Raw genomic sequence first — 17,395 nt, 5'->3', positions numbered from 1 at the left:
GTTATTCATCGCAATTAGTAATATTGTCTAGCTCTGTCCCATACTTTCTAGCTTCCTCCTAATAAGACTCGCATTCTTTTTTCAACAGATGAGGTTCAAGTTGGATCCGAAAGATGATGCAACTAAACAAGCATGCACTCATGTTTTTCAGTCTGCTCTGCGACAGTATCGGTACCACCTTAGAAAATCTCACTTTGAAGGCAAGGCTAACAATGAAATCGCCAAACATCTCCAGTGGAATATATTACAGATGAAGACTGGACAGCCCTCGTTAAACACTGGTCTGATCCAAAGTATCAGGTAGGCTATATGTATTTGATCAGACCACATATTGAACTTGTATTTATGTATGTGCCTTACAAGTGTATCTTCTTCTAGGCTAACTGTTTGAAGAACAAAACCAACCGTTCTAAAGTGAAATTCCAATAGACAATAGGATCTCGTAGCTATATTGCACACTGCAAGGCTCTTATAAATAGCTGTTGCTTCCTTCTTTTTTTGTGCCATATTATCGTATCTATATTGACTTGTTCCAAATACAGAGGAAAGCCCGTGCGGACCAAAAAAGAACCTGAACCGAATGCAGTGCAAATCTTCAAGGATTGCCACACCAGCAAGATGAAGGGCATGAGCACACCAGTTCAAGCCGCTGTTGTAAGTCCTTACTCCTCCTGCCTTGAACTGATTGGTACTGTGATGTGTTCATTTAACTACTTGGTTTGCAGCCAATGTCAGTTACTCTGTTCACTTTTATACACGGTTGTCTTAACGTATCATTTCACCTTACATGGTTTAAAAGAGATGAAGGATATTCTTTTGGTCTTGATCTGTAATCTAGTTGTTATGTTCACCTGCGCACACAATGATAAAATAGCCTATTTGTTTTATATCTGTTTGCCCATGATATGAATGATTTCATACAATGTTCATCCTACTTTAAACCATGTCTCTTTATCCTTAGATGTCAACGAATGTGAGGAAATAGACAATACAGTAGGCATGCTACATTGACATATGTTCCGAAAGTGATTTTATTATGTAGTTGGCACTACAATACATGCTAATGTATTACAGTAGTTCACCAAAATAAGTTATGTATAAACGTTTAACCTACTTTGTTTGTTTTTGTCTCATTAGTAACTTATCTAGTACACTAATCTACAAGTTCAAACTTTCAGGAAGCTATGGAACAAATGATTGAACAGCCACAACCACCTGAATGTGACGAGGCTACCACGGGCACAATGTCACCTCTTGCTGCAGTGCGTCAGTATCTCTCCACTAACAGCGCAAAAAGCACCTTCCTGTGTAATTCGGGGTTGGTTGTCAAGGTAACCTCGTCCAAATCGCCTACTAAACAAAATCTTCCTGCTAGACAGAGTGATATATCTGTGCTCCAGACACAGGTCCAATCCCTAATGGACGTTGTTTCGGAAACAAGAATAGTGGTTGAGAAATGTCGTCAAGATATGAATGGTTTTGAAACCAGACTATCAGACATTCGCTTCGTTGTTCAAGAGCAATGGCGGAAAAAGGCGGAGATCGTGATGCTCCATCAGATTCTACAGCCTGAAACATTAGCACTCAGGTCAAATGATTTGTGCTTCTATACATCTGATGGTGCTTTTATCTGGAAGGACTGTAAACTTTATGCCAACAGGCCTTTTGTTGTATGGTTGGAATTTATTTTGTTGTGATACAACATTTATGATGCTGCCACAGGCTGCAGTAATTACGACACTATTTTTGTATAGTGTAGGTTTATCTTAGTAATATATTCAGCCGAAAGCTTCATAGGAGCCCAACATGCCAACATTCGTCGGGCCCATTCCAATTGGGCTAAAAACTATTACGGGCCGAAATTGCCATGTAGCCCACTAAAAATATCTGGGCCTAAATCAGCATAAGCTTTCATATTTTTCTGGTAGGCCTGTGCCCATAGTGGGCCTTTAACAGGCCTAAACATAATTTGGGCCCTCAGTAAAAATAGGCCGTTTACAGGTGTAAATATCTCGAGCCCATAAAAAACATGGGCCTTTAATAGACCGAAAGTGAGATTGGGCCCTGATTGTGCCAAATAACCCACTGGTCTTAGCAGGCCGAAATGGTGGCCCATTTACGATGCGGATCTTTGACAGGCCAAAATTCGGACGGGCCGTAAATGCGCCGACCTAATGCACGGGCCTTTAACAGGCCGGAACTTCGGTCGGGCTAGATTATCGTCATTTTTATATGGGTCGTTAATGGGCCCGATATGACGTTGGGCCACATATGGCCCATGGTTTTCGTCCGGCGTTAACAGGCCGAAAGTGGCCCAAACCTATAGTGGGCCTCTAACAGACCGAATGTCAGACATGGCCGAATATGACCCAAATCCTTCACGGTCATTTATGGGCCGAAAGTTTTGATGGCCTATAAATGGGCCCAAATGAAGCCGGACCTTTAACAGGCCGGAAATACACCGGGCCGTAATTCGGCCCAATACTTAGCGGACTGTTAACGGGCCAGAAGTGACCATGGGCCGCGTTGATGACAAGTTTAGGACAGACCGTTGACGGGCCGATTTGACAGAGAATGTTGGGCCTTTAGCAGGGCCGGCCCATTATGGTGTGCAGAATCTTGTGGGCCTTTAGCTGGGCCGGCCCATTGTGGTCCGCAAAATCTTGTGGGCCTTTAGCTGGGCCGGCCCATTATGGTCTGCAAAATCATGTGGGCCTTTAGCTGGGCTGGCCCATTATGGTCCGCTAAATTTTGTGGGCCTTTAGCTGGGCCGGCCCATTATGGTCCGCTAAATCTTATGGGCCTTTGGTTGGGCCGGCCCATTTAAACTTTTGGGCCACTTTCGGGCCGGTCCACGTGTCAACATATCATAGGCCCATCTCGACCGTTGGATGAGTGACACCTGTGCCAACGCGGAGCTGACGCGTGGATCCGTCAGCCAATGAGAATTTTACATGTGGAAAATCAGCATTGGTCGTGGCTGTTAGCGGGTTATCGGATCCACAAAACGGACCTGATAGGTTAACGGCGTCTCATTACGGTGGATGCCACGTGTCGGTCACCCTTGACGAAAGCACTTCTGTGATGCGCAATTTATCGTCATGGAAGTGGACACTTCCGTGATGATAATTTTGGTAATGTCATGGAACACTTCTACGACAGCACAGGTATGACTATCTTGATTCTGTCATAAAATCGCCATGGATGTACATGCATGACAGAAAACGCGACCTACTGTGACAAACACGTATCATCACGGAAGTGTATTTTTTTGTAGTGTGTAGCTCCAAGTAAAGTTACCGATAGACGAAGACGAAAGAGGGGATTCCTTCCGGGGCATCCCCAAGCTTAGGCTTTTGGCTGTTCTTGAATATCTTGGGGTACCATGGGCATCCCCAAGCTTAGGCTCTTGCCACTCCTTATTCCATAGTCCATCAAATCTTTACCCAAAACTTGAAAACTTCACAACACAAAACTCAACAGGAAATCTCATGAGCTCCGTTAGTGCAAGAAAGAAAAACGACCACATAAGGTACTGTAATGAACTCATTCTTTATTTATATTGGTGTCAAACCTACTGTATTCCAACTTCTCTATGGTTCATACCCCCTGATACTAGCCATAGATGCATCAAAATAAGCAAACAACACACGAAAAACAGAATCTGTCAAAAACAGAACAGTCTGTAGCAATCTGTAACTTTCGAATACTTATGGAACTCTACAAATCCTACCAAAATAGTACGTCCTAGGAAATTTGTCTATTGATCTACTGCAAAAATAATCAACTCAAAAGAACATTTCTGTGATTTATTGGATTTTTTTGTCGTGAGCGCAAAAGTTTCTGTTTTTCAGCAGAATCAAATTAACTATCACCGTAGGTTATCCTATAGGTTCTACTTGGAACAAACACTAATTAAAATATAAAACCACATCTAAACAGAAACTGGATGAATTATTTATTACTAAACAGAAGCAAAAAGCAAGAAACAAAAATAAAATTGGGTTGCCTCCCAACAAGCGCTATCGTTTAACGCCCCTAGCTAGGCATAAAAGCGAGAATAGATCTAAGTATTATCATCTTTGGCATTCAATTCATAAGTGGCACGCATGATAGATTCATAAGGTAATTTAACTTTCTTTCTTGGAAAGTGTTCCATGCCTTTCCTTAATGGAAATTGGAATCTAATATTCCCTTCCTTCATATCAATAATTGCACCAATCGTTCTAAGGAAAGGTCTACCAAGAATAATAGGACATGAAAGATTGTAATCTATATCTAGAACGATAGAGTATACGGGCCCATAATTCCTATTGCAACAATAAGAACATCATTGATCCTTCCCATAGGTTTCTTAATGGTGGAATCCGCAAGGTGCAAGTTTAAAGAGCAATCATCAAAGTCATGGAAACCTAGCACATCACATAAAGTTTTCGGAATCGTGGAAACACTAGCACCCAAATCACATAAAGCATAGCATTCATGATCTTTAATTTTAATTTTTATGGTAGGTTCCCACTCATTATAAAGTTTTCTAGGTATAGAAACTTCCAATTCAAGTTTTTTCTCATAAGATATCATCAAAGCATCAACAATATGTTTGGTAAAAGCTTTATTTTGACTATAAGCATGTGGAGAATTCAACAAGGATTGCAACAAGGAAATACAATCTATTAAAGAACAATTATCATAATTAAATTCCTTGAAATCCATAATAGTGGGTTCATTGCTATGTAAAGTTTTGACCTCTCCAATCCCACTTTTACCAAATTTAGCATCAAGATCTAAAAACTCCGAATCATTGGGACGCCTTTTAACTAAAGTTGACTCATCTCCAGTCCCATCATTATCAAGATTCATATTGCAAAACAAAGATTTAATAGGGGACACATCAATAACTTTTAGATCCTCATTATTATTTTCATGGAAACTAGAAGAACACGCTCTTACAAAGCAATCTTTCTTAGCACGCATCCTAGCGGTTCTTTCTTGGCACTCATCAATGGAAATTCTCATGGCTTTGAGAGACTCATTGATATCATGCTTAGGTGGAATAGATATAAGTTTCAAAGAATCAACATCAAGAGAGAGTCTATCAACGTTCCTAGCCAATTCATCAACTTTAAGCAATTTTTCTTTAAGCAAAGCATTGAAATTCTTTTGAGAGATCATAAATTCTTTAACACTATTCTCAAAATCAGAGGGCATCTTGTTAAAATTTCCATAAGATTTGTTGTAGGAAATACCATAATTATTAGAGGAGTTACTAGGAAACGGCCTAGGATTAAAGTTTCCTCTATACGTGTTGTTACCAAAATTATTCCTACCAACAAAATTCACATCCATAGATTCATTATTATTCTCAATCAAAGTAGACAAGTGCATATCATTAGGATCAATAGGAGCACTCTTAGTATCAAACAATTTCATAAGTTCATCCATCTTTCCACTCAAAACATTAATCTCTTCTATAGCATGCACTTTTTTACTAGTAGATCTTTCGGTGTGCCATTGAGAATAATTAACCATAATATTATCAAGGAGTTTAGTAGCTTCTCCTAAAGTGATTTCCGTAAAAGTGCCTCCCGCGGCCGAATCTAAAAGATTTCTAGAAGCAAAATTCAATCCGGCATAATAAAATTGTATGATCATCCATAAATTTAAACCATGTGTAGGACAGTTGCAAATCATTAATTTCATTCTTTCCCAAGATTGGGCAACATGCTCATGATCAAGTTGTTTAAAATTCATAATATTGTTTCTAAGAGAGATAATCTTAGCGGGAGGAAAATATTTAGAAATAAAATCATCTTTGCACTTATTCCATGAATCAATACTATTTTTAGGCAAAGACGAAAACCAAGTTTTAGCACGATCTCTAAGTGAAAATGGAAATAACTTCAATTTAACAATATCATTATCCGTATCTTTCTTCTTTTGCATATCACACAAATCAATAAAGTTGTTTAGATGAGTAGCGGCATCTTCACTAGGAAGGCCGAGGAATTGATCTTTCATAACAAGATTCAACAAAGCAGCATTGATTTCACAAGATTCAGCACCATTAAGAGGAGCAATAGGAGTGCTAAGGAAATCATTATTATTGGTATTGGAAAAGTCACACAATTTGGTATTATCTTGCGCCATCGTGACAAGCAATCCAACACACAAGCACACAAAACGCAAGCGAAAGAGAAAGAGGAGAACGGGAAAGAGAGAGCGAATAAAATGACAAGGGTGAAGTGGGGGAGAGGAAAACGAGAGACAAATGGCAAATAATGTAATGCGAGGGAGATGAGTTTGTGATGGGTACTTGGTATGTCTTGACTTGAGCGAAGACCTCCCCGGCAACGGCGCCAGAAATCCTTCTTGCTACCTTTTGAGCATGTGTTGGTTTTTCCCTTGAAGAGGAAAGGGTGATGCAGCAAAGTAGTGTAAGTATTTCCTTCATTTTTTGAGAACCAAGGTATCAATCCAGTAGGAGGCTCCTCAAAAGTCCCTCGTACCTACACAAACAAACAAGAACCTCGCAACCAACGCTATAAAGGGGTTGTCAATCCCTTCACGGTAACTTGCAAAAGCGAGATCTGATAGAGATAAAATGATAAGATAAATATTTTTGGTATTTTTATGATATAGATGGAAAATTAAAGATGCAAATAAAAGTAGATGGGAAACTTATGTGATAAAAGATAGACCCGGGGGCCATAGGTTTCACTAGTGGCTTCTCTCAAGATAGCATAAGTATTACGGTGGGTGAACAAATTACTGTCGAGCAATTGATAGAAAAGTGCATAGTTATGAGAGTATCTAGGCATGATCATGTATATAGGCATCACGTCCGCAACAAGTAGATCGAAACGATTCTGCATCTACTACTATTACTCCACACATCGACCAACTCCTGCCTGCATCTAGAGTATTAAGTTCATGAAGAACATAGTAACGCATTAAGTAAGATGACATGATGTAGAGGTATAAACTCATGCAATATGATATAAACCCCATCTTTTTATCCTCGAAGGCAACAATACAATACGTGCCTTGTTGCCCCTGCTGTCACTGGGAAAGGACACTGCAAGATTGAACCCAAAGCTAAGCACTTCTCCCATTGCAAGAAAGATCAATCTAGTAGGCCAAACCAAACCGATAATTCGAAGAGACTTGCAAAGATAACCAATCACACATAAAAAGAATTCAGAGAAGATTCAATTATTTCTCATAGATAAATTTGATCATAAACCCACAATTCATCGGATCTCGACAAACACACCGCAAAAAGAGTTACATCGAATAGATCTCCAAGAAGATCGAGGAGAACTTTGTATTGAGATTCAAACAGAGAGAAGAAGCCATCTAGCTAATAACTATGGACCCGAAGGTCTGTGGTAAACTACTCACAACTCATTGGAGAGGCCTTGGAGATGATGTAGAGGCCCTCCATGGTCAATTCCCCCTCCGGCGGAGCGCCGGCGAAGGCTCCAAGATGGGATCTCGCGGATACAGAAGGTTGCGGCGGTGGAATTAGGTTTTCGTGGTGCTCCTGGATGTTCTCGGGGTACGTGGATATATATAGGAGGAAGAAGTAGGTCGGTGGAGCCACGAGGGGCCCACGGGGTAGGGGGCGTGCCCACCCCTTAGGGCGCGCCGGGCACCCTCGTGGCTGCCTCGTTCGCTGCTTGACGTCCACTCCAAGTCTCCTGGATTGCGTTTGTTCCAAAAAGATCGCTCCCGAAGGTTTCATTCCGTTTGGACTCCGTTTGATATTCCTTTTCTTCGAAACACTGAAATAGGAAAAAAAACAGCAATTTGGGTTGGGCCTCCAGTTAGTAGGTTAGTCCCAAAAATGATATAAAAGTGTAAAGTAAAGCCCATAAACATCCAAAACTGGTAATATAATAGCATGGAACAATCAAAAATTCTAGATACGTTGGAGACGTATCAGCGACATATCAGAATCAATAGCCGGTGCAGGTGTAGGTGTCGCAAATTTACTCATAACAGAAGGTGAGTCAAGTGCAGAGCTAGATAGCAATTCCTTACCTCCCCTCGCAGTTGAGGGGAAAATCTTGGTTCTTTCATCTTTCAAATTCCTCATAGTGATCAACAGATATAAATCCCAAGTGACTCAAAGAATAGAGCTATGCTCCCTGGCAACGGCGCCAGAAAAGAGTCTTGATAACCCACAAGTATAGGGGATCGCAACAGTTTTCGAGGGTAGAGTATTCAACCCAAATTTATTGATTCGACACAACGGGAGCCAAAGAATATTCTCAAGTATTAGCAGCTGAGTTGTCAATTCAACCACACCTGAAAGACTTAATATCTACAGCAACGTATTTAGTAGCAAAGTAGTATGGAAGTAACGGTAACGGTGGCAAAAGTAACAGTAGCAGTTTTGTAGCAATTGTAACAGTGGCAACGGAGAAGTAACTTAGAAAAGATCAATATGTGAAAAGCTTGTAGGCAATGGATCAATGATGGATAATTATGTCGGATGCAATTCATCATGCAACAGTTATAACATAGGTTGACACAGAACTAGCTCCAGTTCATCAATGTAATATAGGCATGTATTCCTAATATAGTCATACGTGCTTATGGAAAAGAACTTGCATGACATATTTTGTCCTACCCTCTCGTGGCAGCGGGGTCCTATTGGAAACTAAGGGATATTAAGGCCTCCTTTTAGTAGAGTACCGGACCAAAGCATTAGCACTTAGTGAATACATGAACTCCTCAAACTACGATCATCACCGGGAGTGGTCCCAATTATTGTCACTTCGGGGTTGTCGGATCATAACACATAGTAGGTGACTATTGACTTGCAAGATAGGATCAAGAACTCAAATATATTCATGAAAACATAATAGGTTCAGATCTTAAATCATGGCACTTGGGCCCTAGTGACAAGCATGAAGCATGGCAAAGTCATCGGAACATCAATCTTAGAACATAGTGGATACTAGGGATCAAACCCTAACAAAACTAACTCGATTACATGGTAAATCTCATCCAACCCATCACCGTCCAGCAAACCTACGATGGGATTACTCATGCACGGCGGTGAGCATCATGAAATTGGTGATGGAGGATGGTTGATGATGACGATGGCGACGGATTCCTCTCTCCGGAGCCCCGAACGGACTCCAGATCAGCCCTCCCGAGGAATATTAGGCCTTGGCGGTGGCTCCGTATCGTAAAGCGTGATGAATCCTTCTCTCAAATTTTTTTTCTCCCCGAACGTGAATATATGGAGTTGGAGTTGAGGTCGGTGGTGGTCTAGGGGGCCCATGAGGCAGGGGGCGCCCCAGGGGGGTGGGCGCGCCCTGCACCCTCGTGGATAGGGTGTGGGCCCCCTTACGCTGATTGTTTTGCCAATATTTTTTATTAATTCCAAAACGTGTCTCCGTGGATTTTTAGGTCATTCCGAGAACTTTTATTTCTGCACAAAAATAACACCATGGAAATTATGCTGAAAACAACGTCAGTCCGGGTTAGTTCCATTCAAATCATGCAAGTTAGAGTCCAAAACAAGGGCAAAAGTGTTTGGAAAAGTAGATACGTTGGAGGCGTATCAAGCATAGATAGTCTTTAAGGATATAGCTCAAAAAGTCTCATAAAACCGGATCAAATAAACACAGATACCAAATTTATCAGAGCAAATCTATCGAAACTCGATGTAATTCTCACCCTTTTGTCAACTAGTTTCAAAAGGTGACGAAGAACATGAGTGCAAAAGAGGTGAAATTGATTCACTCTGAGGCATCTCCAGAAGAACTGGCCGAAGCGGTTTCGGATTCGGAAGTGGCTGGTATATCTTCATCGTCAGCAGCAGCAGATGCTCCTTCATGACTGGCATGAGGGTGAGAAGATGAAGGCACACTAGAATCAGCTTGTTGATTATTGTGAGATAACACATTTCCTTCAGCTGGTTTCTCAGTTGGTGAGGTAGCTTCTGATTCATTGAGCAACTTGCGCAGCTGAAACCGAAGTAAATCAGTTGTTGGCTCATGAGCTACCAGAGGTGGAGTGATACGATCTTGAAAGTCTTCAGCAGAGAAACCTTGATCAATATACTTATAGAGTTCTTTAAGACCGGAGTTGCTAAGCTATTTCTTGGAGAAGAACTTTCGAAGCAATTTCCATAGGCGCTTCTTATTTTCAGCCATAATCATGTGCACAATTTTTGTTCGGTTGTTGATCACATTATGTTCGGTAGCCTGATGTTCTTTCGGCGATCCTCGGCCATATGCTGCAACAGCAGTTGTTGAGTATGCAAACTCACTTCAAGATGTGAAGGAGGTTTGAGTAGTTGGTTGTCGATCACGCTGAGGGAGTCGTGGCCCATCGAAAGTATTTTGATAATCTAGAGGGCTTGACAATGGTACTTTGCCCGAAGAAAAATCTTCCATGACTCACAGCATATCACGTACAGGAGGAATGAAGCTTTTGTGACTGATTTTTGCCAAATATTTGGTGTGCATTGCATAATCAACCACTTTCTAAATCCAAGGCACAAAGACTTTAATGGCTTTAGGATGCTGAGCAGAGTCCATCAGTATACGCAAAAACATGTCTTAGACATCAAATATATATCCTTGGGAGATAGCATGAATTTTGTTTCGAAGAACATCACATATAACGTTGTCGGAATTCATCCTGGCCAGAGGACAGATGGTATAAGTGAGCATGTGGTATAGAGTCAGATTGCCAAAAGTCAAATGCTCGGGCAAGGGAGGACCATTGTAGTCACGAATTTTCTCTTGGTCCATGCTGCAACGAAAATCTTCATCGGAAATGGTATCAATGTTGTGTACTCAAATTTTAGCCTTGCCATGCTCGAGCCGAGCAAAATGTAAGTGTGAGACAAAGTCTATTGCAGAGCATTTTATACGTTTCCCTTCGGTCATCCATTCCATGATCCACTTGGTGCTATCAGATTCATCACCAGAGATGTACAAAGTGGCATAGAATTGAAGAATTATTTCTCTGTTGCATGGACGCTGAAATGCAAAGACATGTGTGAAGCAAAGTGGCAATACTTGATTAAAGCAGGCAATGTTCTTCATAGCAGCGATATTCGGGAACCCATGAGCAAATATCTTGCGGCTGTCATATAGGATCCGAGAGTAAAATATAGCATGTTCTTGAGTCCAGAACCGAGGAGATTCAGAGGTGTGAGGCTTGTTGTATGGACTCTCTTGAAAGAAAAGAGGATGAGTGTTCCAATTGTAAAGTGTCCCTTTAACACCAACACCAATAGAGAAAAAAGGCAGGTGTTCACAAGGATATGGATATTTGAGATCATCTTCAATGGAAATCACTTCATCGCCATAAACTACAGAGTCTGAATGATGAGCAAAAACAGATTTCATTGTAGAAGGATCAACATCTGAAGTTCTTTTTGCAGTGTCGAGTGAAATTCACAGTGGAGAGGGGGCAGACACTTTAGCAGGTGACACTGAAGCTTTATCAGGCACTGGGGACTAATGGGGATGTTCTTCGGCATACGGTTGAGATGCAGAGGGAGGAACTGATTCATTTGGTTCGACATGAGCTGGACAAGCTTCATGCTCATACTGAGGAATTTCACCTTCTTCTGATACATTTGGTTGAGAAGGATTTGCTTCATGAATAGGGGAGGCCACAGGCACTGGTTCAGTTGGCCTTGGTGTAGTAGGAGCATTTGTGACTTGATCATTCACTGGCGAGGGAATGACATGCTTCAGAGTGTTTTCCTTCCGTGGCACGGCATCAAGAGAGTTTTCTTTCGTAGGAGGAGGAGGAGCGTTCTTCTTAACAATTTTCTTTTTCTTCTTCTGTTTCCGCTGAGCAGATTCATCAACATGCCCTTTGACAAGGTCATTGTAGCCAGTTGCTTGAGCTTGATGACCGAGATAGATCTTTCGAACAGTATGATCCTGATCTGAATGGAATCCCAACCTTCTACTCCGAAGGATAGTCAAAACTCGATCGACATCCACATTGTTCAAGTTGCTTGATGACAAAGTTGGAAGTTGTAGCTTTCATTCGGTTGTCAAGCTCATTGAGTTGGGCAGTGAGGTTATTGATCTCAACATAATCTTCTCTCATTTCTTGAACCAGAGCAGAAACTTGAGTAACGACTTCAGGAGGGATCGGCAAAGTTGCTACTTCTCCATCGAATAAGTTTTCCACAAATTTGTCAAGGTGCTCCATAATGAACACTTGATTGAAATAATGAGGGGCATCAGAGTGGTCATCAGTCCATGCAACTGGAGTAGGTTGCACTGGATTTTGCTTGGTTGGAGGCATAGAAGCCAATGGCTGAGTCAAGGTGGGAGCAAATTGAGTAGCCTTTTCTTTCAGAACATTAGCTCGTGGAGCACTTTGCTCGATTGAAGGAGCTGTGGTTTTCTTCACCTTTTGGCTTTGGAATTTCCTCTCCTAGCTGAGCTATGCTTACTGGGGCATCAACAACCAAATCTTGCAAGTCAATCGCCTCAGGATGAGGGGCAGTATCCACATGATCCACCATAGTGACAGTGGTACGAGGTGTTTTTCTCTTCAAAGTGATCTTCTTCGGAGGTGCTATTGGAACTGCACGAGCTCGAAAATCAGGCAGTATGGTGGAAGTAGTGATGTTCACTTGTTCGGAAAGACTTGCATCAACTTCTTCCCTTGTTAGAGGAGGATCATCTTTGTTGGAGGATTTACTTTCATCATTTCTACCAACCGATGCAACCGGCCTCTTCTTCGGTGCGCTCTTTTTCTTCAGAGCAGCAGAGCTGGGATCATGTTTGCGCTTCAAACATCCCTCTGATTTTCCTTCAGCCCTTTTCTTTTCGATGTCAGATTTGATAAGACGATGATTTTCTTCTTCTCGAGCTTTATCCTTTTCTGCCTTTTTAGCTCTCTTCTTAGCATTCTTCTAGCATTTAGCCAGCTCATCAGGATAGGATGCAGGAGTCTTGAGAGATGACTCATCAGCATCAGGAGGTGGCGGAGGTCTCTCTTGGGGATCACTTGCACGTAGGAATCCGATTTCACGACAATCACCCCATGGAGTATGGAAGGCAAAGTTCTTCGCAAACCGAGGATGAACCGGTTTATAGTGGAACCACTTGCGTACCCAGTGGCGCCGAATCCTTTGCAAGTGCATATCTTTGACATTCTTGGATTCTCCTTCAATGGTGTCGTAATCACTATGAGATACCATTTCAGCATTGTTTGTGTATGGTTTTCTGCCTCCTCTCCTTTTCTTAGGAGCATTTTCTTCTTGCTCAGCTGGATCTTGTTCGGATCTCTTTCTTTTGCTGGTCCATGGGCCTACCATTGGGCCCTTGGCATTTGGAGCCTTTGACTCATTTGTTGTGCCATGACTGCCTCTTCATCATCGGCCATACTCAATGGTCGAGCATAATCATCAACAGATTGCATATTCCTGTGAATGAGAATAGATTCGAGGGAAAAAGGGGACAGTGTTACACATGCTCACAGCGATTTTTTTTGAACAAAAACATTTTGAGGAAGAATTAGATGCAGACTTTCAGAAATGTTTTGAATGAAAGAAATGTATAGGACGAGCTAGTAGATCCAAAGATTATACTAGTCAACGTGCTAGGCATTCCATTCGAGCGAGACATAACACAAACCCTAGATCAGAACTGTTTTGGATGCAAGGGATAGCTACAAACCACATCTGCACTAGTAAAGTAAGACCCTAGATCTAAGATATGCGGTAGAATCAGTGAAAATTAAACTCAGACGAAGTCGAACGAGAAGGACGGAGGCCCGAGTTCGAACTGCACATACCCTAGCTTGGTGGTGTGCAGTAGCTACGGTGGCGCGGGGAAGAAGATGGCCCGCTGCGGCGAAGAAAGACTCCGGTGACCTCCAGCAGTTAAGCGGCGAAGGGGTCATCAGCGTCGAGCTCAAGGTGGAGCACTATGGCGAGGGTTTCAGAGGAGACGGTGGTGAGGAGAAAGAGAAGTGAACAAGGAAGATGGGGCGGTGCAGGTTTTATATGCGAAAGGAAATACACGCTGTGAATCCGATCGAACGGCCTCTATTCAGAGACTATTGTGATTCAGCAGACATGATTGGATGGTAGTTGATGGATTGCACGTGGCAACCGTCATAAAGATCGTGGTCCTGACTTCGGAGGGAAACCCCAAATTTTGGATAGCTTTCGCCAAACAGATTAATGTTCGAACCGAATCTTAATCGTGGTCAAGGACACCATATAAAGATTTGTTCGAGTAAAACTGAGCATTTGTAACGGAACAACATAGACTGGAAGAGAAATAACAGAGGGAAAACAGGGTCCTAGGAATTTCACTCAGTCAGAGAAATATAAACACCCGAACAAATGGCTATGAGAGAAATGCATTCGGACTAACACAAAAACTTTCGATCAAACATAAATCCAATGAAAGAAAATTGTGGTGGCGTGACCCTCTGTATAAGAACCGTATGACCCCGAGCGTCGCACAATTATTGTGGCACCCAGTTAGTCTAGTTCTTCATTAATGTATTCACTCTCAGAAAGCAAATTTCACTTTGTCAAAAAAATTGAACTCTTCGAGTGTTTTGCACCCATTCCTTCTAAGATGTGGAAGTGTTAGCACGGGTGCCGAGTCCATCTTACTGCACGTTCGCGAAGTCCAAGATATTGAGCTCACACCGTAACACACAGAATCTTTTTTTCATCGAGAGGCTTGGTGAAAATATCAGCGAGATTGTCTTCGGTCTTGACATGATTGATGATAACATTTTCACGAGCAACATGATCGCGAATGAAATGATGCCTGATGGCAATATGCTTCATGCCAGAATGCTGCATAGGATCATGTGCAATTTTGATAGCACTCTCATTGTCACAATATAGAGGGATATGCTTGACCTTGATGCCATAATCCTTCAGAGTCTGCTTCATCCACAATAACTGAGCGCAACAAGCGTCAGCAGCAATATATTCGGCCTTAGCCATGGAAACAGATACACAATTCTGCTTCCTTGATGACCAACAAACCAATTATCTACCAAGGAAATGGCATGTCCCCGAAGTAGATTTCCTATCAACCAAGTCACTAGCCCAATGTGAGTCTGAATATCCAACGATATCAAATTGTGCCCCCTTAGGATACCATAAATCTAAGGTGGGGTGTGAGCAAATTATCTCAGAATGCGCTTGACCGCTTGGTGATGCGATTCTTTTGGTGCAGCTTGATAGCGGGCACACATGCAAACACCCAATATAATGTCAGTTCTGGATGCACAAAGATAAAGAAGGGATCAGCCTTCTGATCATAATCCTTACCCTACACATCTGCATCCAACTTACCATCCATGGGCATAGGAGTTTTGTAGCCCTTTATTTTGGAATCCTGCATTTTGAAATTCTTTAGGCATTCTTTCAGGTATTTCTCCTGAGATATGAAAATTCCATTTGCCTGTTGGCGAATTTGTAGTCCGAGAAAGAACTTGAGTTCACCCATCATTGACATTTGATATTTACCGAACATCATTTCCCCGAACTCTAAGCTTCAAGCATTGTTAGTACAGCCGAAGATAATATCATCCACATAGCCTTGACATACGAATAGATCATCATCAATAGCACGAGTGAAAAGTGTGGGATCAATGGATGCTGGCTTGAACCCTTTGTCAGGCAAAAACTTCTTCAAGGTGCCATACCAAGATCGAGGGGCTTGCTTCAGCCCATATAAAGCTTTCTTCAACCTGAAAACTTTGTTAGGTAACTCAGAGTGTTCAAAGCCAGGTGGCTGTCTAACATATACTTCCTCATCAATTTCACCATTGAGGAAAGCACTCTTCACATCCATTTGATAAAGCAGGATATCATTGTAATTTGCATAAGCGAGAAGGATACGAATTGCCTCAAAGCGTGCAACAGGAGCATATATTTCACCAAAATCAATACCTTCTACCTGTGTGTACCCTTGAGCAACAAGATGTGCTTTGTTTCTCACCGCAATGCCACTTTCATCTTGCTTATTATGGTAAATTCATTTTGTGTCGATGATATTGTGCTTCATGGGATTTGGTTTGTCAACCAGTTCCCATAAATCATTCAGTTCGAATTGCACAAACTCCTCTTGCATGGCATTCATCCAATCTGGATCATTCATGGCTTCTTCATACTTGGTAGGTTCTGCCAATGAAACAAAGGGGAAAGTGTCACAGTAGTTAGCCAAACGAGTGCGTGAACGAGTTGTGGGTCGATAACCTGGATTCTAAAGTTCGTCGGAATTAGTGAAGGCTCAACTCGATTAGCCACTCGAGGATGAGCATTTCCTTCATGATGATCATTGCCATTTTCATCATCAGCAGCATTTGTATCATCATTCCCTTCAGGGTTGCCATTTTGATCGACATTTGGATTTTGATTCCCATTTGCATTTGGAGGAGCATTAGCTTTGGCAGTGGCTTGATGAGTTCTACTTCGAGTCACGGGGGCATCATCATCAGAGGATTCAGGTGCATTTCCTTCAACATGCTTAACGCTCCCAATAGCCATTTGCCGAATAGCATCAGAAATTGGTGGTTCATCTATCACATTTGGCAGGTGCTCCTTTTGGGAGCCATTAGATTCCTCGAATCGCACATTTACTGTTTCCATAACTTTCTCGTGGTGAGAGTTATAGACATGATAAGTATGCGAGTTCGAGCCATAACCAAGAAGAAAACCTTCATGTGATTTAGGTGCAAACTTGGAAGAATGATTCGTATCAAGAATGTAGCAAGGTGCACCAAAAACACGTAAATAAGAAACATTTGGTTTCTTGCCAGTGATAAGCTCATAAGAAGTTTTCTTAAGGAACTTGTGAAGATAAACACGATAGATAACATGACAAGTAGTGTTAATAGCATCAACCCAGAAGCAAATAGGAGTTTTATACTCACTGAGCATTATTCTTGCCATTCCGATGAGAGTTCTATTCTTACGTTCAACAACTTCCTTCTATTAGGGAGTGTATGCGGTAGAGAACTCATGAGTAATACCATTATCATCGAGAAATTCATCGATACAAGTATTTTTGAACTCGGTTCCATTGTCACTTCTGACATGCTTAATTCGCACATCATATTCATTCTGGGCTTTCTTGGCGAAGCTTTTGAAGATATGTTGCGTGTAGGTCTTGTCTTCGAGAAAGAATACCCAAGTGTATCGAGATAAATCATCAACAATAACCATACCATAATGACTGCCACCAAAGCTTGCATAATTTTGGTGACCGAATAAATCCATATGAAGAATTTCCAGTGGTCTTGTAGTGGTCATAACAATATTTGATGAATGATGCTTCTTAGCCAATTTTCCAACCTCACAGGCAGCACAAAGACGATCCTTGTCGAATTTCACATCAGGAATGCCACGAAGATGATT

General features: G+C 41.7%; 1 protein-coding gene across 1 annotated transcript; it reads right to left on the bottom strand.

Annotated features, from left to right (window-relative positions):
- Positions 1–16,013: 16,013 nt before the first annotated feature.
- LOC141042954 (uncharacterized) lies at positions 16,014–16,930 on the bottom strand. Its single transcript, XM_073511865.1, has 2 exons — positions 16,321–16,930; positions 16,014–16,159 (listed from the first exon to the last, which is right to left on the bottom strand). Exons 1-2 carry the CDS (start codon positions 16,928–16,930, stop codon positions 16,014–16,016), a joined length of 756 nt encoding a protein of 251 aa, XP_073367966.1.
- Between the last annotated feature and the right edge of the window lie 465 nt (positions 16,931–17,395).

Source organism: Aegilops tauschii, chromosome 3, assembly GCF_002575655.3.
Source record: "Aegilops tauschii subsp. strangulata cultivar AL8/78 chromosome 3, Aet v6.0, whole genome shotgun sequence".
NCBI classification, from domain to species: Eukaryota; Viridiplantae; Streptophyta; class Magnoliopsida; order Poales; family Poaceae; genus Aegilops; species Aegilops tauschii.
Note: the sequence above shows the minus strand (reverse complement) of the source record. Positions and strands in the feature narration are given on the sequence as shown.